At 41.8% G+C, this 21,406-nt stretch overlaps 1 protein-coding gene across 1 annotated transcript in view; it reads left to right on the plus strand.

Annotated features, from left to right (window-relative positions):
• tox (thymocyte selection-associated high mobility group box) overlaps positions 1-17,597 on the plus strand; it is a gene marked incomplete at both ends in the record, with an annotated part of 44,491 nt that extends 26,894 nt beyond the window's left edge. The window contains 7 exons of the mRNA XM_080503713.1: positions 2,194-2,478; positions 8,789-9,034; positions 10,212-10,436; positions 11,071-11,151; positions 11,249-11,734; positions 16,457-16,620; positions 17,561-17,597. Of these exons, the coding sequence (XP_080359839.1) occupies positions 2,194-2,478; positions 8,789-9,034; positions 10,212-10,436; positions 11,071-11,151; positions 11,249-11,734; positions 16,457-16,620; positions 17,561-17,597 (1,524 nt within the window). The remainder of the gene's footprint in view (positions 1-2,193; positions 2,479-8,788; positions 9,035-10,211; positions 10,437-11,070; positions 11,152-11,248; positions 11,735-16,456; positions 16,621-17,560) is intronic.
• Between the last annotated feature and the right edge of the window lie 3,809 nt (positions 17,598-21,406).

The following is a 21,406-nucleotide window of genomic DNA, read 5'->3' on the forward strand; positions in this document are numbered from 1 at the left end:
TTTGGACATCTGAGACTCAAGTTCACTGAATCCAATAATTACCCGGCATAATGCTCGTTAGAAATCATTGAGATGTGCATTGAAATGTGTGAGCGAGAAAGAGAGCGACGCACCACGACGCATGGCGATGAAAACACGTCATCCAGTGCAGCATGTGCTTCACTGTCATGCCTTTTAATAGTTTTATTGCAACTTTGGAGCCAGATGGCAAAAGGAACCACACAAACAACCCAGCTTGCAGTGGGCAGAATGCAGGGGACTTGCCGAAGAGGCTGCAGAGCTGACCACAAGGTCCAAAGAAGATAAGTCGGCGTCACAATATTTATACAGTAGTTGTTTGGACGAGCTGTTTAGTCTTCAAGGCATCATTGGCTAAATTAAAAAAAAAAAAAAAAAGCGTACGCTGTTATCTTTGCTTAAAAAGTTGCCCACGCTTAAATTAGAAAATCATTACAAAGACTTTGGTCCCTCGTGGTCTTTCTGTCAGCGTTTGGGTGACCCGCAAAATTACAGTTTGCTTCTGATTTAATTTGCGTCCATAAAAAAAAAATGAAACAAAAGGAAAGAGGGTAATTGCAGTGTTTCTCCTCAGTTAAAGAATATATGCATATTCCTGATTGTACACTACATGTGTCAGTTCCCCACATCCTATTTTAAAATAGTAAATCTGCGAGCCAGAGTCGTGGTTTTGTCACAGTGGCTCGGCATTATATGGGGAATTTAAATATATAACGCAGCCCCGAACTCATCGCTTAGCTCACAAGTCATGCAAGTTATAACTCGCCGCCGCACGCAGGCCTCTGATAGGGCGGCAAAGAGTAAACGGGAGCGAAAGAGTGAGGGATGAAAGAGAAATGGAGGAGGAGATTAGGAGAATGAGAGAGCAAAAGAGGGTAGGAAGAAGGACGGAGAGAGATGAAGAGCAAAGGAGTGCGAGATGGAGAGACTGGTGTGGCTAGCCAAGCAGAAAAGGCTGTCAGTCTCTATAAAAGATCTCCTCTGTCAGATTAGTATGAGAGGGCTTCTCTAACTCTGCCTTTTCACTCTCGTGTCTCTCACTCCTCTCTCGCATGATTCTCTCACTCCATTTCCCTCTTCGTGTCTTTCTTTTATGTGTCTTTACTCTCAGAATGATTTGTTATGGTATACAGGGACTGCGGCTGGCTCTTCTCTTTTTTTTTTGCATGTCAGATTAGCACTGATGTATTTTTACATACAAAGATCTGCCTGTGTCTATTCTCTCAGGCGAAATGGGCTTGTACATATAAATTACTGTATTGTTCTGCTGCTGAATGAGCGAGCATTTGTTCTGAAGGCTTTCTTTCAAGACTGGGAATATCATTAGTGATAATTAGTCTGTGATCGGAGCTCTCGCTGAGAAAGAATGACTACATGACAACACAGAGCTGTAGTCCAGACTGAATTCTGCTCTCCGAGGTAACTATAATGGGCACTTTTTCTAATCTCACCCATCTATTAGCTGTGACACTAATGTCTCCTGACACTTTGGGCTCCTATAGTCTCCCTATACAATTCTTATTGATTTTCCACAAGTTGTCACAGTGCTGATAACAACATTGCTCATCCGCCCAAGTTTTTACATGTTCCCTAGATCATCGTGTGACAGCTTCCTCAACTTGTTTCTCCCCTGCATCAATTGTCGAACGGGGAGAGAAAGATTGTGTGCTCGGCTTCGTCAATGTGATAGAATATATAGTAGGATATAACAGTGTCTCGTAGGAGCGAATGTGATCGTTGTGGGGGGATCACGAACATGGCAAGAATATAAGAACGTCATGGCCTCTGTAATTAGGTCTCTTAAAAGAATGCATCAATCGACATGCATTTGAATAAAAAAAAAAATCTTTCATGCACTAGGTAATTACAGTGGTGATCAGTGACCCACTCTTTATGCACACCAGAACACACCAGTTGATCACACACTATCAAGAGCAATGTTGGGCTCCAGTGCCTTGCTCAAAGACTTTTTGAAACATGCCAGATGACAATCAAGCCGCCGATACAGCCCCATAATAACACTTCCTACACCCGTCTACCTGCGAGACAAATCATTTGTGTTCTCTTTGGCCACTGGCTCATTTCACGTGTGAACAATACAGTTCAACGATGGCTTTCACTGCATTTCTTCCATTTTTAAAATGTTTTTTTTTTTATTGTGTGTTTTGTCTGTAGTCATACCCGGTGGGCGGTTTGGGCGACGACGACTTCAACATCCCGCCCATCACCCCCCCCACCTTGCCAGACCACATGCTGCCCCCCCACCTCCCCCACGACTCCTCCTCCGGACCGTACCACCCCCTGGACCCGCCGTCCGGCTCTGCCTCTCACCACCCCTACCAGCTGCAGGGCATGGATCTGCCCGGCATGGCCGCCGGTCAGGACGGGGCGGCCATGCTGAACCAAGACGGGGGCACGTTCAGCCCGGACAGTGGCCCGATGACCAGCACTCTGTCGGTGGTGAGTAATCCCGAGTCTGAAAAAAACCCTAAAAAACCCCAAAGTCATCATTTTTTTACATAAACATTGAGGAATCAGGTTGAGCAGACATCCTTGGTTATATCCCCCCCCCCCCCCCCCCCCCCCCCCCCCCCCCGAGTCCACCGCTTGTTTTCTTGATGGTTTTGAAGAAAACAAGATTGCGTTCAGCAGTTCACTGTAACAAAGAGCAATTCCTCATGGCAAACTGAGCAGCGCTTCAATAAACACACAACCTTTTCTTATTATAGCAGATGCGTAGCGCCTGGCGCGTCCCTCCTCCAGGTGAAGCCAGTCTGAACTTCATCAGCTCGTCAAATAGCTGGAGCTTCAAACTGTCACCCATCCTGGCTGTGGGGACATTTGAGAGGGTGCAGACTCAGAATTACTCAATGGCGTATAAAAAAAAAAAACAATGTGTGGACAATGAGCAGGGAGAAGCCACAGCTTGCAGGCAGTCTGCCACGTCACTTGTTGAAACCATGGAAACTTTTCATCCGAGTCGACTCGTCCTGAGGTCGGAGGCGTTGCGGGTGGTTGAAGTTAAGAACATGAGAGTCTCAATCAAATCTGTTCACCCCAACAAAGTGACGTTTCATATTTTCAGTATGTTAGACCTTTTCTTTTTTTGCTGGATAGATATGATTTTTTTTTTTTTTTTTTTATCATGTTGGATTTCATTCAGTTTTTAATAAAAGAAGGAAATAATCAGGGCTAAGAGCACCTCGAGCATAAGATATTAAAAGATTTTTTTAAAAAGTGTTCTTCTGTGTTGGTTACATTTCTCTTTGTGTTTTTTTCTAAAAACAAAGTATGAAATCTTTTCTTTCGCCAGAGGTGCAGCGAGTGCTTCATTAATTACCAATTTGTTTTGGACTTTTTAGATTTGCGCCATAAAATGATTGACTACTTAAAACTACTTTTGTTTCACTTCAGTTGTTCATCGAACTCCGGAGGAGAGTTACAGCTGTTTAATCTAATGACTCTCTGAAATAGTTCCTGCTAGTTAATCTTTTTCAATTTAGTTTATTTCATTTGCATGTCCCATCTTTATTCATTTTTAAACCTTTTGACAGTCATTTTAAACATTTTACATCAGGCCATTCTATGGGGGGTGAAAGATTGAGGTTTTTTTTGTCTGTGTTGAACTGGTATAACTTATTTAAAATATTGTATACATGCATAGTGTCGGTGGCCTCCGATCTCTCACCCCGACCTCCCTGCATAGTAACGACAGTTATCATTCATCACATTGAATATTATGTACTTCACAACTTCATACTGTTTCGAGCAACTGATAATCTGTTTTATTCAAATTAATTATTTTGAAACTCTTCACATATGTGTTGGAGACTTCAGATCACTCATAGTTAGTAAATTAACAATCGGCGTGCGTCTTCAGATCAGCATTAATGGCCCTCAGGTGCATTCTCTCTGTATATCTCCACATTTTACTCACTTAAACTGTGTGAAATGTGATATCGCCGGCAGCTGTGTTATTTGAAGGCCAGTCGCGGCAGCTGCTGGATCTGACATTTGCTTCGTATTTTTCAAGTCTTCATTTCACAGTAAAGTGAAAATCTTGCTTTTAGCTGTGACATTCACTGTGTCAAATAGGAAAGAAATGAAAGCTTGACTCCAGATTCGGTCTTACCTCAACTGTCGTAGAAACCGTCTGCTCAGAGGAGGGGAGGGGGGGTGGGGGGAGGGGGGGTGTAAGTGTCAGTATCTGTAATAAAGATTGCTCCCATTTCTTTCTTTTCTTTTTTTTATTATTAAGAATGAAACGGTCTCACCTCCCACTCGTCATCTTTTATTTTTTGCGTCTGTTGTCTCAATCTCCAAATTGAACGTACCTACTCTTAATATTAAGTGTCATTTTGAAGCAACATGAGAGGCGCGAGACCCTGACTTCAGCGGAATTAAAGTGGCTGTTAAACACCACAACTTAGATTGGGTTTTTTTGTGTTTGGTTTTTTTTTCACAACTTTTAATTAAATTCACATTCTTCCCATCTTGTCTTTGGTTGTGATTAACCCATTAACTGTACAACAATAGAGATAATTATTTTTGGTGGCTTGAAGGGAAGGTCTTATTTCTCTCTCTCGCTCTCTCTCTCTCTCTCTCTCTCTCTCTCTCTCGCTCTCTCACTTTTATATTTTCATACTAACATACATTTACTGCCAGTCCATGAATTTATGGTTGCCTAGCAACCATGCCTGGCTCAGTCTAATCGGGTTGGGTGAGGGGGGCTAAAAAGACTCTCAAGTGTGTGTTTGTGTGTGTGTGTGCGTGTGTGTGTGCGCGCGTGTGTGTGTGCGCGCGTGTGTGTGTGCGCACATTATTCCTCCAGGAGGCAAGACTACTCAGTTGCAATTGGTATTGCAAAGTGGACTCTTCTGGTTGTTTTGCCATCTGAAATTGAAGATGGACTCTGTTAAACGATTATCCAGGACTTTGACGCCCTTCTCCATTAGAAATTATATTATATCTCTGAATCTCTGATTTTTGTAAGCATTTTATTTCACCCATTGTAAAGGAGAAAACCATTTTTAAATCCGAAATCTCCGGTTTGCTCATATTAAACGAAGCCTGGCAGCAGCACATGAAATGATTAACAGGGTCTTCTCAAGCACCTTCAGCATGCAAATATGTGACATTTATGCAAAGTAAAGCGTGTAAGAAATGTGCACTAACTCAAGATGCATGCGTTTGGTATCTTTCTCCTTTGCAATGCATTTAGTTTGATCCTATTTAGGGAGCAATTACTATTGATATGTGCAATTAATATCTTCTTTCTAGACGTTTTCATTTCAGTTGTCTGATTTTGAACAACATGAATATACAAATTGAATGTCACACTTAAAATGAAATAAAAATACAAATTGAGAAAAACAACAGTTTTCTCGGGAGCCTAATGTCATCTGATCGGACCCAAGGAAACCAGATCCTCCATAATTAAGTGCTTTTGCAACTCTACATTTCAAGACTTTCGTGTATCGTTTACTAATTTCGCACAATTAATGGATCTGCGTTAATTTTCCAGCAGTTTGTCCAAATAAAAAAAAAAATAAAAAAAAGAATCAAGTGCCAGTCTGCACAAATGTATGGAATTGTGAGACTTTCACACAGAACAGACTTCATTGTTACCGACACTCATGTGGAGATATGACTCTGCTGTCTTTTCCTCCTCTTATTGTCATGTATTAGTCATCACTCAGGTGTCTGGGGTTCCCCCTCTGCTCTTCTCTCAGGACATCATCAGAAGTGACCTCCCACCCACAGTCAAGGAAACTTTATCTGTGGCTCTGCTCTTAGTTCGGAACCCAGTTTCTTTTCACTGCGAGGATCTCGGTTAAATCTTTTCTCTGTGACCTTTCAACCTCCCTTTTGTCAGTCAAATACTGCTGCTTGTGCTGCCAAACTATTTAAACAGGTTTCTGTGATCCATTATCACTTTATTATCAGCTTCATCATTTTGAACCCGTCACATTCAGCCAGAAAGATTAAAATCTGTAATATTCTCGTTCAGGGTCATTTGGTGACGTCTTGATCTTTGAGCTCAAGGATGGTGCGAGATGCTTATTGCCTCTGCCAAGAGGTTATAAAATCACCCTCCTGTCTGTCTGTCTGTCTGTCTGTTAACAAAATATCTCAAACACTCATCTGCGGTGCTTCGTGAAAATTGGTGCACAGGTGCATTTTGACCAAAGGAAGAACCTATTACATTCGGTTGGTGATTCAGATCAAAATCATTGTTACAGTTGGAAATTTTCATTTCATATTGTCTCATCTTGTGGTCTTTCAAATTATTACCAAACTACATAAATGACCAAAGGCAGTCGATCATTTCCCTGTGTCAGAGATGTCTGATTCTCTTATTCTACTTGCTTTGGCACACTCCAGTATAACGAATCTGAATTCCGGCTACATTTGTGAAATAGCTAAGCATTGATTGGTTTAAATAATTGTGCTTCTTTTTGCCTTGTGAATTAGGGACGTTTCTGGAAAATGTGAACAATTGTGACCGTTTACTGATATGACACCTGATGGGAGTCCCATCGCTGCTTCCACCAAACCACAGCGACTATTTTTCAGCGTTTCCACCAGCACATGACATCAGTTTGAAGCCTCTTCCCATGTCACAGAAATGTCACTTATTGTTCCATCTAAATACCGCAGCAGTATTCAGATGCTGCTGCCAGTAACTGAGTTCAGGTAATGCGTTCCCAGGAGGGCCACGTCGCTCCAGACCACATCCGTTATCTTTCGGTGCTTCGTAAGGGGGAAAGTCTGCACACACACACTCACACACACACACATCACCATCCGTGTAGGTATTTCTGACGATATGTGTCAAAGTTCTCATGCGGAGGGAGTTTGAAATGCTAAGTTTTGTTTTCCTAAGAAATGGATAGAATATAAACCGACGACTGACTCATTGCTGAGATGTCATCAGAAAAAAAAGTTGTGAAGGAAATAAACGGCGATGGTGCTTTATGCGTCCATGGCGTGTGGCCGCAGAGGCACGGACCAGGCTGTCTGGTCACTTTTATATCTTGTAGTAAACATTTTGTGTAAAGTTATTGAGGCCCATGGAACGACTGGATGAGTGATGGTATCGGCTCCGGCGCCACCCGGGGACTGGGCTTCTTCTCATGCACACACGCTGCTGCTGCAACTTCTCGGGAGTTGCTGCAAATTGAGTTTCAAATCGCCACTGATGTTACTTACACGTGAGGAGGAATTGATGCTTTTAAATGACTTCTGATCCCGTCTTCTCTCCTGTATTGCCTGTTGCCACAGTTACTATCAGATTTCATTATTGTTGAATCCTGGACTGCTGCACACTGCAGGAGCCCTGCCAAGTGAAGGCAGACCGAGTCTGGAGGCTTTGTCTGTCACATAAGCGTGCTGCATACCTCTAATGCCATTTTAGTTAGTTTCTTTAATATTCCCTCTCACTAACTTGTCTTTTTTTTAATCATTATTTGTTAGCAGGATGATAGGAGGCACACAACACTGACATATAGTCAGATTTTAAATGCGAAGCAAATAATATATTTCACCAGAATAATTCAAAAATGATTAGACTGATATTCGTCCATTATTCATTCTCTTCCTTTTTGTCTGCACAAACCTTCATTATTATCACCGGTAATTTATTATAAATGAATGCACCTCTTCCAACTGTGGATGGGATTCAATTACAGAGGTGCCAAATTTATAAAGGTTTTTAGCAACAGTTTAGAAAATGGCTTTAATTTGAATTAAAATGCCGTATTTATAGATGTAAGAATGTAAAGTAAAAGCCTTTTCTTCATCGTGAGAAGGAACGCATATCTGTGCCAATGCTTTTTAAGCATTTTTCCCATATGCACATGTGCAGCCTCGTGCATTGTTGAACATTCAGAGTTGGCTTTAAACATTTCCGACGAGTCTGACTCAAATCCAATAAGCAATGGAATATTTTCATGTCTTTTAGGTTGTTTGGAAGTGGTAAAAAAAAAAAAATGTTTAATTCAAGTGTGTGTTCTGTTGTTTAACACACCTGGCGAAAGTAACAACATTGCACATGACAGCACAGAACATGATTTCAACATAAATAGTATTAATATAGTGTTAACTGTGCAGCCAAGAAAAATAAGCAAGAAATATTCTTTGAACTCATACATACAGTATTAGCATATAGATGCATATAGCATCTTAACATGTGATGAAATAATGGATTTCTCATCATGTTGTAATTTTAAAGGTTATTTGCGAACCGCTTAAACATCCCGAAAAAAGACACTTGATTATCTCGGCTGAACTGAAACAGGTTGACAACTTCTCACTGTGAAAGTGGAGCAACGTAATAGTGACTAGAATCAGAGACTCAGCGCTGCTTTGGTAGTTTTGAATGTGTCATTTAGGTTTTGACTGGCTGCTGTTTTGAAATGACACGTTTCTTCAGAAGGTGTAACAAATACAGTATTTGACTCTCGATTTAAATGTATTGGCACGTGCTGTTCTTCTTAATGTCTGAGAGCCCCAACTGGTAAAAAGTGCTTTTTGAAGGCAAACCTGCTGAAATTATTTCAATTTAAGGGTTTGGCCGGGTTTATGTGCAATAGTAAATTGAAGTAAATGGGTTTTTTTAAAGGTCAATGAGCTGACAGTGTGTCTGGGAAAGTAAAGTTATGATTCACACTGATGTAAAGAAAGTAATTCAATCATGAATACATGTTTACAAGCATATAACACATTCCCAGTGACTCCGGTGATTCACGTTCCTTGTTACTTTGCACAGATGCAGCAGATGGTGAACTCGGACTCGCGGTTCACCAGCAGCCAACAGCCTATTGAAGCAGCGCTCGGTCCCAGGAGCCAATCAGGAATGAGCCATCAGGGCCAGTTGTCCACCATCAACCAATCCCAGCTGAGTCTGAGTGGGAACTCCATTTCCCACCACTCCCCCTCTCCTCCTGGGAGCAAATCTGCCACTCCGTCTCCATCCAGCTCTGCACACGAGGACGACAACGATGACGGACTCAGGGTAAAGGGGAAACACACACACACACACACACACACACACACACACACACACACACACACACACACACACACACACACACACACACACTGATTGTAGCTCAGTATTATGAGACAGCGGACAGGTACGACCGACTTCAAGAGGGTAAAAGGCCATAAACTGAGTCTGATTAAAGCTGCATGTTTTGGAGCTGCTGCTGTTTTATTAAGTGACATGTGTGCACATGACCATGTCGTTCACTTCATACTATAAACTAGACTTGGGCTGGCATGGAAAAATTAAACAGGCTCATCCATCAGTGATTTCAGGAGGCCAAATAGGAACTGAATTTTAAGGGACATATTGAGTAGAAAATACTGTAAACTGAGCCCAAACAAAGAAACGGTTGTTATTGAATTAATACATTCATTTTGGTATTTGTACTTGAGTTTAGCTCAATAACTAGAAACTGGCTTATTGCAATCAGTTCAAAGTTGTAACCATTTTATAACCGTTTTAATCACTCCCCTCTTGAGTGCCTCAGATTTCTTCTTCTAAGTTTCACTTGGATCACTAAACTGAAAAACACAAGAGGAACTCTTATTTCTACACCCAAGCAGCACTCCTGCACTTTGCTTTTTGTTCGAAATTTTAACCCATTTAAAATCCCGTTTTGCAGATTTGTGTGTCCTCCAAGCAGTCCAACTGGAGCAGCTTGGCTAAACTTTTGAATAATAGATGAATGTTTCTATATTTTGTTTTTTCTGTGGTATCATGGAAACACGCTCTCCTCATTGCGTGATTGGTTTTCAACGACTCGTTTGAGGGACTGGTGGGGAGTTTCCCTTCAGCTCTATTGTCGGTCTCCTGCATATTTTCAGAAAACAAAAGCTGTGGTTACAGCTTTGTCCTGTGACTCATAAAGAAGTGTGAATTGTTCAAATGCAGCCTGATAATAATGTAGGCAACATAATTCACTGTTGTTTTGCGTTATTATCAACAGTAGATCTTTTTGTTGGATTATTGCTGCAGATTTCTCCTTGCTTATTAGATCATATCTACAATCTGTGGAGATCCAGAACAGCAGACGTGACATAAAGTCTCTCTTTGCATTAATGTTTTTTTTTTTCGTAAGATCTATCGCAGAAGTGTTGGTTCTGGTGGCCAGTGAGAGTACGTCATGCAGTCTTGTTCTCCGCAGGGAGAGAAACGACCAGCAACAGTGGACATCTCAAAGAAGCCCAAAACACCAAAGAAGAAGAAGCGAAAGGACCCCAACGAGCCAGTGAAGCCAGTGTCGGCCTACGCTCTGTTCTTCAGGGACACTCAAGCCAACATCAAGGCCCAGAACCCCAACGCCACCTTCGGAGAAGTGTCAAAGATCGTGGCCTCCATGTGGGACGGCCTCGGTGAGGAGCAGAAACAGGTCGGTTCTCATACGGATGATTCTCTCTGTTTACATTAACAACAACAAGCTCTTTATGTATTCATGTGTTCCCAATTGAATGTTTTTGAAAAGAGACATAAAAAAACAAAACAAAACAAACAAAAAAACATTCGGTCTAATAAAAAAACTGCAAACCAATCTCAACAAAAGGAGAATGTTTACATTACTTTTTGCTTCTATCATCTCTTTGTACATAAAACCACAAACCCAACCGCTGAATCGCACCCCGTGAGAATAAGCATGTATATGATGATCAGAGAAACCATAAAGGAAGTAAATGTACCCTGAGTGAGACTGATCATCTTTGTGACAGGAATCAACTGCATCTGCTCCACTAATACCACTGAGATTACCAGTTGTTGCACTGTGAACGTTTCTACAAATGGCCTGTCAATTGATTTCTACAGCGTTCACATCCAAGAGGAGAGAAGAGTCTGCCGTCAGAACACTGGGAATTCATTATTTTGGTTATTAGCGAAATGTGTCAGCTGAGAGGGGGAAAAAAAGTATCAGCTCCCAGGGTGATTTTATCAGGAAACAATATTATTCAGATTGAAAAGCGCCTGATTATGTTGCTCACTTAAAGACTTGTGGTTTTGTTTTTGTGTTGCAGGTGTACAAGAAGAAGACGGAGACGGCGAAGAAGGAGTATCTGAAACAACTGGCTGCCTACAGAGCCAGCCTGGTGTCACAGGTGCGCCGCACTCTGACACTTTAAATGACACACAAATTACTTTAAACGATAAATGTGAAACGTGCAAAACTAAGTACTGCTTTTTCTTTTTTCCCAGAGCTACAATGAGCCATGTGACATGAAGCCGCCTCACTCTTCATCCTCCTCTTCTACCTCAATGTTTCCCCCCAAGTCTCCACTGTACCCGGGCCACCCGGGGCAGCACCCTTCCTCTGGCTCGCTCGCCCACCCCCACCCTCTCCCCCACCCCCAGCACCCCGGCATGTACATGTCGTACCCTCACCCATCACACCCTTCCCACGCCTCGAGCCCCGGCCTCGGCCCCCACCTAACACACCCGCACACTCAGATCCATCCCCAGCTCCAGGCCCTGTCCTCCAGGGGAACCGTACCCAGGCCCAGCGTCCCCCACCAGGGAGCCCTGTCCCTGGGCAACGTGGCGGCCGCCTCCACCCCTCCGCTCCAGATCAGCCCACCCCTCCACAGTCAGGCACACCTGGGAGGCCTGCACAGCCCACGCCAACAGCACCAACAGCTCAGTGGACACTCACTGGGGATGACGCACTCCCCCGGCATCACGCAGGTCAGCTGCATTCAGTCCGTAATCTCACAACCTCACTTTTCTTAATTAACACCATGAGTGACGTGCAGGCTGATCCTCGTCCTTTCTAAAGACTGACTTTGCGAACGCGCTTCGTATCAGTTCTCATTCATAGCATTCACTTTGCTTCGTCTCTTGACTCATAGAGGGGTTCGTTTACCAGTCGCATTGGTTATGGTTCAATCCTCCAGCTTGTGTCCTTGAGCAAGACACTGAAGCTCACCCGATGAGTGTTGAGCACCTTACATGGCAGCTGCCACCGTCAGTGTGTGTTAGGTTAAATCCAATGGCCATGTCTGCCGCTAACACTTCATTATTGACGGGAAACACAGAAGGTTACGACTTTCATTCACTTAGACACCAAGTTAGCAACTGTAAGTGCAAAAACCCTCATTAGAAATACAATTTGACACAGTACTTCGTTAAGCTACGCTATAATTTCATGAAGAAAAATAATATTATAGCTATTATTTCACAGATTGCTTGAACTCAGGACTTTAGTCTGTGCACACACATCTGCTGGTTTCCCCAGACACTTAAACTGGATAAGGTCATATTTTTGGTCGTATCAAATTGAATTGCCACCCCGCACAAGTCTCACATTTATGTAATGAAGTCATACAGTTTGACAGTTTGGTGGGGGAAAAAAGATGAGGGTGAATTGGTCATGTATGTAGAGGGGATGGTGGTGAAGTAAGGGGAAAAGGATGTTGGGGCTGGAGGTGCCAGGTGTCGGGAGTCGAGGTGAGGAGGTTCATGGGTGGAGGGAAGGAAGGTGATGAATATAGAAGACAGGGTGTCATGGAAGGAGGTGATCTCTCAGACCAGCTCGCTCTAATGGTGCGTTCAGGTGACGCAAAAGAATAGGAACCAACAAACATAATCATAAAACCATGTCATTGCAGCAAGAACACAGATGCAGTAGTTTTGAAAAAAAAAAAAAAGATCCCACCACAGAGGATGTTTCTGCTGTGTGACTCCTCACCAGGGAAATCTGATGAAGTTGTATCAACATCAGGTCAAACATTTGTGAAAGTGTGATTCATTGCTTAGAGTCACTCTGCCCTCCGTCTTCATCAGTGAGCCTTGTTTTCATCTCAGTTGGTTAATTAAGTCACTGTGAGATAAGATTCTGTTTGCAAAGTGCAGATTGTCATGCCATTCTGCTCTGTTGCACATGTGATTTGCGAGAAAAGGGCAACGGGGCCGATAAACTCAATTTGATTAGCAAATTCTCAAATAATCATTTGAGCCAGAAATGTGAAAAAGGGGACACATTTCCAGATCTGCATTTTTCATTTCAGGAGGCTGGTGGCATGCAGACGTGCAACTAAAAGTGCTTCACATGTGAAAGCAAACAAAGGGAGACACTCCGAAGAGAAAATACGAATGAGCGAAACAAAAACTTTGACATTCGTGAAACAATCAGTCCAGTAAAACTACTGTGGCCGAGGCGGTGTGATCAGACGCACTAAAGGAAAGACGATAAATGTTTATATTGTCTGGATCTGCCACACCTCAGATGTATTCCCCTGGAATACAGTCAAGTAATTTATCAAGAAAGACAATAACACAGCAAAGATGCACACACACACACGTGTGTGTGTATCTTATTGTGACCGTCTACAATGTAAATACAAAAAGTTAAAGAGAAATTTCACTAATTTGGATTGAATTATATTCTAACCTTCCCCTTGCTGCCTGAATGAGTCAAAACACCGTAAAAAAAAAGATTTTTACTTGAACTTGTGGACGTCCTGATGAAACAATCTACCCAAAATATGAGGTTTTGTTGGATAAAGTGATGGTTTGTGTTATCGTTTTTGGGGGGTTTTTATTAGTTGAACTAAGTTAAATGCAACACAGTCAATCAATCAGCGTGTCATTCAGCCCATCATTTGTTTTAAAGTGACTTTCCTCAGAGGGCAGTGAGTGCAGGATGCCTGTGACACGAATGTATGTTTTGTCTTGTATAAGACACTCTGAAGCAAATACCCTCCAGACTTGCTAAAATATGCAGGACGAGATCACCACTGAGTCTCACTTTCCATTTTATCCCTCTTTTTATAATGCACTTCTAAATCCCACACTCCCGTAATCCCTTTTTTTTTTCCTCCCTTCCATTTTGCCTTTTTTTTTTTTTTTTTAAGAAAAGAGACCAAACAAAAAAGAAGAAAAAGTGAAGAAAAGGAGAGGACACAGTGACAGAGCTCCAAAGTTTTTTATTTTTTATTTTATTTTGCTGGGTGAGGAGTGAGAACTGCTGGGGGAAGGGAGGAAGAGAGAGAGGAAAAGGGAGAGGAGAGAGAGAGAGAGAGAGAGAGAGAGAGACAAAAGAGGCAGATGGGGTCTTTGTGAAGGAGTGAAGGAGAAGAATTTGCTCAACAATAGATGAATAGGTGAGGTAGAGGAGGAGAGGGGGAGGAGAGCGAGGGAGAACCCAACCACCTGCTGTCCTCCTCTTTCTCCTCTTTCACTCACAACACTCAGATTAACTTCCCTTTCAGTCCCCCTCTCCCTCTCTTCATCCCCCCCCCCCACACACACACATACTCCTCTGCACTTGTCATCGCCTACACTCATTTTTCCATCTCCCTCTCCTCCCAAACATGTCCTATGGTTTTAAGACACGCTCACCTCCTTCTCCCCTCTCCTCTTACCTTTTCATCTTCACTTGTCCCCCATGCTTCTCCTCTTCCTCCTCTTCCTCCTCATGGCGGAGGATAGAATCAGAAAGATACTCAAAACTCTGTAATTACTGCTGATGAACCTGCAACTGATCTGTCTCCCTTTCACTCCAGTGCGATGCAGGTCTTCTTTCACTTCCCCATTCATCAGGAGCCATTTTGCCAAAGAGGTGCTAATGGCTGGTTTGCGCCAACTGTCTATGGACGCATTCAGGTTAAAGGAGGAAGTGAACAGGCCACCTTTCAAACCTGCTCAAAAGAAGCTTTAAATGCCTGTAAAGGATTTTTACCTTCTTAATGACTTTTGCCAAGTAATGACCTGGTACATGTCAAGAATAGTCGATGCAACTCCATTGAACCAGAAGTTATTTCTAAAACTGCCAGACATCCTCATTGAAGAAAATCAGACAGCCCCCTTTCTAAAAGCTTTGATTTGATCCACTCATGTAAACTGGAAGTGCATCCCATGGTAAATGTGGGCTCAGTTGGGATGAAAAACTTTACATCCTTAAGTCATGCAGGAAAGGACTTTCATCTTGGGTTTTGTTAAATATTGATAGGTGTCTTGTGTTTTGTGTGAGCATGCAGCCATTGCTTCAGAAGTTAGTATTGCCCTACTTAGGAAATTAAATCTCTTAACGCCATTCAGTTCACAAGTTTAAAGTCAAAAATCTAACGGGTCCATCCTGCAAATGTCGTTGAGCTCCAAGACGCTGAATACTGTGGCCGCATGGCGGCGTGGTGGTTGTCAGTGACACTCTGTCTGCTGTTTGTATGTTCTTTACTCCTGCAGTCCAAAAACATGCTGCTTGACTCAAACACACTTGTCGGGCTAAATGTGTGTTTTCAATCACACACTGGGTCGCTTCTGCACGAGAAGCAAGTTTCTTCTTCTACTGGAACAATTCACAAGGCTCAACTTCTCGAGCCAGCATTGGATTGTTTCTCATTATTACATTGTTCAAGGATCCATATGAGGATTTTAAGTTGTGATGCTGTACTTGGTATGATGCACTTGTCACGATTGGGTCACAATGCCACTTCTTCAGTACATCTGACTGCACCCACACTATTCATGAAGTAGGAATCCTCACAGGAAACCTACAGTTTGACCATTTTCCATCACACTTCTCAAGCACGTCACATTTGTTCAGTCTGTCATTTTAGATTAACTTTGGTTCCAACAGTGACAAGTTTCCTGCAGATCCTTAAAACATTCTGGGAAACTTCGCACTTTATCTTTCCACACTATATGATGCTTGTTGGATTAATTTCTTAATGCATAATAATTAAGAGTGAGCAAACTTTCTCTTTTACCCAGACATGTCATTTTATTCCTGTCCTTGTTTTGATATATTAATAAGAATGTCCACTTTTATTTGACTTGATTGGATTTGATGTAAATTGGGTAAACTTGGAGAATCAAGTACCGCAGTTTGAGGTCAAGTGTCCTCTTTTGTAAATCAAAATATAGCTTCTCTAATAATGGAGCTTAAGAAAACTTTATGATTCTGAAACAAGTTCAACAGTTAGATGTAAGGATTTTTTTCCCAAATGCCTTTGAAGTTCCATATTTTCACAATGATTTCAAAAAAGAAAAAAGAGCATTGCTTTTGAAGTATCTTAAGTGTTTCCAGGGGTTTTTCTGCTGCAGCTAATTGAGTTTGCCTGCTGATAAGCAGGTCAAATCAACAGGCCAGGATACAATAATTAGCTTTCAGTTGTGTTTTTCTTTTTTTCATGAATATTATATATATATATATATATATCCATATATCTCCTATTCTCATCTTCACCTCGTGTCACATTACCGCTGTTTTAACTGCTGATTTTCACATCAAGCAATCTTGGATTTTCGTATTTATGTGTTGGAGACTAAATGTCATCAATATCGAGCTCTGCTTGTATTTTGAGAACACAAACGTTCACAGGTATTTGGCTCGTACACACGTGAGTGTGGCTTATGATCTAGTTTCTCCTCTTTTTTTTTTAAACGAATGATTGTTTTTGATTGCAGGGCTACCATTCCTCCCTTCAGTCTGACTACCAGTCAATCGGAGGAGGCATGTTGAATAATGGCGCAGTGATGTCATCATCAGTGGACTACCACCAGCTGGGTCGACACACACCGAACCACCACCACCCCTCTCTGGACTGGAGCACCGATTACCATGGCAACGGGTGGGTGTTGACACAGTTTACAAAAGTGGGGTTCTAACGCATTTGCTGCTCTCCTGTCTCTGCTGGCAGCACTTGGCCTGGGTGGTTTCATAACCACAGTTCACTGTTTATGATATCTAGAACATTTAAAAACTGCTAGGAAACAGTGGAACATGTCAAACATCAGAAATACAGATACTCAATGCACATTTTATGACAAATTAATAAAATAAATTAATAAAATCCAAATAAATCATAAAGAAAAAAACAGCCAGTCGACAATTCAGGCAAAAGTAATGAAATCACAAATTCCCCCCTTAATCAAAATGCCTCAAAACCATTTTTAACTAATGCACAAAGTTGCTTGACCTGTTACGTTAAGGGTGTGTGTTTAGCAGATTCATTTCTCATGCGATCTCAACTTGCAAAGTGAAGATCTTCCATGCACCGTGCATTCACACTTTGAAAATTGAAAATGTCAGTAGTTTAAATAAGTCCAAAGAATGTGATTGATCACAATTAATTCACAAAACAATTGTGTTTTCAACTAACTGGAAAAAATAAAATAAAATAGAGGATTCACTGCCTGAGTATGTCATACCTGGTGGCCATATTTCAAAAGTCAGAAGCACAAAAAGCTGCTCCACTTCTGGAGCATTGCTGGTGGGAACCGACGGCAGGTGCAGCTGTAAATTCAGGCAGAGCTACAGAACATTGATTTTTTGGGGAAATCAAACATGCACTCGCCACACAAAAACTTAAAATATTCTGGCATGTAGGGAGAACATGCTTTCATTACACGACTCGTCTCTGTACTCTGTACTCTACTCTGTACTCTGTACTCTACTCTGTGCTCTGTACTCTGTACTCTACTCTGTACTCTGTACTCTGTACTCTGTACTCTGTACTCTGTACTCTGTACCGGCCATTTTGTTCATGTGTTTCTTCATTTTGTCTCCAGCAGCCTTCAGAGAGACAAACCTCTGTATCTGAGCTAATCTCAGGACAACCTGACACCAAATGTATGCTGAGCCCTTCCACTGCCACGCCAGAGACCCTCCACCCTCCAACCTCCACCCCCCGTCTCCATCAGCTCCGGCCCGCCCGGTCCAACCTTCAACCCAGTGAGAGAGCCATCGACTGCCACCGAGAAGTAGACCGGCGCTGGACTTAGAGAACACCTGAGTCCGAGCCAAACTCCAGTTGAGCACTTAAAAGTCCCAGCAGTAGAATTAGGAAGCATTTCGTGTATTACTACCATTTTCTTAAGGTACATCAGTGTTAAGAACTGACAAGAGCGTCTGTAATCGTCTGTGTCTTTTTGACCAACCATCTACTGCTCAGTGCTACCTTTTAAATCGGAATTGTGTGGAGGAGAAGTGGGCTGGCTCCAGGCCATGCTGATAGGTGTGTGTGTGTGTGTGTGTGTGTGTGTGTGTGTGTGTGTGTGTGTGTGTGTGTGTGTGTGTGTGTGTGTGTGTGTGTGTGTGTGTGTGTGTGTGTGTGTGTGTGCGTGCGCGTGTGTATATACTCCCACCCATGTCTAATTTCATGTCTGCTCTGAAATTTCATATCTTCTTTCTCATTTTGTAAGGATGGTGTTCTCCATCAGTTCAAAAAGCTCTGAAGAGCATGTGTAAATTGCTGTAACATAATTGTTTGAGTTCTCAATTTAAGAAATTGCCCCCCCCCCCCCTTTATTTTGACGTCATAGTTGCTATTTCTTTGTGCAACCGAAGCCAAAAGGACAGGGCACAAAAAGAAGGAATTGTTAATAACCAAATACCAGTCCCATTGTTTCCACCCTCTCGGTCTTTAATTACAAGAACACAAGCCTTTGATTTGATGCAGTATGGACTGAAGTCACACACAGTCCGCAGAGACGGGAAACGTATGGTGAGACACAGCGATAATGCCTGAATTCACGCTGCTTTCTTCAAGCTAAAGACGTACACGAGAACGATCTGGCACAGCACCTGAAGCTGTTTTGTTGTCGCCTGTTTAGCCGGGCACCCAGTGTGAATAACTGTGTACCATTAAGGAACTGTCATTGTTCTCTGTAACAAACCCAATGTATTTTAGTCCTCCGAATAATGAAATGTCAAATTGCTTGTTGGAGAAAAAGAAACAAAAGCAGTCCTTTGTATGGTGACGGCTCCTCCTCCTGGCATATGTCTGTTGATAATATTGATTTGGATCCAAACTGTGTGCGAGTGTGTGAAGTGTTAATGAGGAAGCGGAGTGGTTGATTGGGTTGCATGGTCTCTTTTGTCATCTCTATTTCTCTGTGCACAGAGGCTATTTAAGAAACTATAACTGTTGCTGGGTTGCTGTATCTTAATGTTGTTTTTTTTGTTTTTTTAATCAAATCAAGTTTTGTTTTAGTGTTAATGATAATGATAAGAGACATATCTCTCTCACTCTGTATCTCTTTGTATTAATGTGTTTTTTGGCAGATGAAAGGACTCTGAACAGCAACCACGAAGATTTTCTTATTTTTAGATTCTAATGTGTTTGAGAATAAAGTCAGCGCTGCATTGATGTGCAGTGATTACTCCAAATCCTGCCTCTTTCATGTTGTTTATTTCTGAACAAGTTGTGACAGCTGCTGTAATTAGCTGCACATCATAACGTACACCTTTACCACTCCTGTGACACGGTACACCTGACGCCTGTATTTCACCCCTTGCATGTATGCAAAGTAGTTAGCAAAGTGCAAATTAAAAGGCTTTGAAGTATCAGAAAATATGTATTTTTAACCTCCGCCGGCTTAAATAGGAAATATTAATTCAGTGGGCTTCATCTTTCCAAGTCACAAAACACATCAGACCCATTTGGTTGTACTGGAAATGAAAATGTTGGTTACTATTTCTTTTAATTACTGCAACTACAACAGTAGCTCTCAACCTTAGTCTGAGGTGGTCAAACTTAGATTTTGTCATGATGCAAGACTTTCAAGAATGTGGACCTGGAAAACTGCTCATTGTTTTCATTTTGAAAGCGCCTGATTCCTCTGATTGCTTTTCAGGAGGATATCAGAGATTGAACGCTGCATGCTCTATTAGAGGGGATCTTGAAGGGATCCAAAGGAAACCTCTAATGAACCTCTCGCAATGATAAACTATGCCAGTTGGTAGCTGATGACTATACAGGAGTACTAAGCAAGTTAGAAGAAAAAAAATCCTTTTTGAATGGATTAAAATCCTGATGTATCAATAAAAGTTGAAAATGTTGAATAAAAAGTAACAATGTCAAGATCACCGTTGAACAATGGAGACTAAAGTTGTTGAGAATGAAGTCCAAACAACTTGCAGAATGTATTTGGAAAAAATGCTAAACTATTGAGAATGAATGTAGAAGGTTGAGCAAGTCTTTGAATGTTAATTAAATTTTACACAAAGGCGAAACCTTGAATCAAAGAGGAGATCACATCAATAAAACTTAAATTTATCTTCAGGCCAAAATTACAACTCCCTAAAATGGATAATGTCTCTTATTGTAGGGTTGAAGTGTAAATAAATATACTGTATGACCTCATCAAGTTTGTACTATTCGGGGACGCTGAATCTCTTGTTGAGATTATGAACAAAATGTCACAATAATACACCTTTTAAATAAAGCGTTTGTCAAGCATTGCTGCCCGTGATTTGACCCAGAGGAGCTGCTGCTCCTCGTCAACACAATCACCTCCAATGATGAATAATCAATCCAACTCCATCTGTGCACGATGTAAAGTAAGAAGAGACTTTGCACAAACTGCAGCTCCCTTCGACAAACCGTTTTATATACGTCTCCAGCAGAAAGGAAACATGATGGGTGTGAGGGTGAGTCAGAGCTTCAACACAGCAGAAAAAAAAATGCCAGGTCTCACGCAGATGAGCACCAAGTTACATTAGTATTAACAATGCACGGTTTCAGAGGTGTGGAGGTGCCCTTAGTACGACAGCCCGGTATTAGTCAGTCCTGTTCTCTATTTCTCACTGGTTCACATTGCTCATGTTTCTCACCACATTGGTGCTTTTCATCAGTCGGCTTGTTCTCAGTGCAAAACCACCTTATATTGTTTATCCGGCCTCACACATTATGAAGGATTTATGCTTCCTCGCTTTGTATATTTGACATTTTGCTGTTTTAGAAGAAGTGTCAAAATGTCATAAACTGGACTGATTCTGTTCTGTCAGTCTTTCTTGAATTCATTAATTTTTTATTTTTTTTTGTAAAATAATGAGTTCACACTGTTCACAAAGCTGCCTAACTGTGTTAAGCAGATTAGGTTGTTGTTTTTTTTCTCCCTTGCTGTAATTACATTTTGTGTCCAAAGTGCCATTTCAGTTTCATCCCAGTCATACATCAAAAACAAGGTTGCAATGAGGAAGTATACTCCCTCTCTCTTTGTGTCAGCAGGTACACAGCGCCCCCTGAAGATCGCAGAGAAAACTGCAGCCCTGATTTTTTTCAATTTACAGGACAGAAGTGAGGCCTGCTATGTTGTAGGTTTTTGGAAATAGATAAAGCTCGAGGAAGATCAAGGACATATTTGACAAATAATGTTGAAAATGGGTTGAAATGAAAATTAAAAGATCACAGAGAAGATCCATGAATGTAGTGAAGGAGGGCATGGACATGCATGTAAGCCTGGTAAATGTAACCGTATGTCTAGAGATCTGGGGTGTGAGGAGTGGAACCCAACACACTGCAAACAGTCGCCCTGGTGCCAGAACAGAAACCCAATGCAGAAGGGACACATCAAAACCTCATGGACCCGCTGCAACATGCACAGTTTAGAGTCATGGCTGCTTCAGTTTGT

This window comes from Blennius ocellaris, assembly GCF_963422515.1.
Source record: "Blennius ocellaris genome assembly, chromosome: 10".
Taxonomy (NCBI): Eukaryota; Metazoa; Chordata; class Actinopteri; order Blenniiformes; family Blenniidae; genus Blennius; species Blennius ocellaris.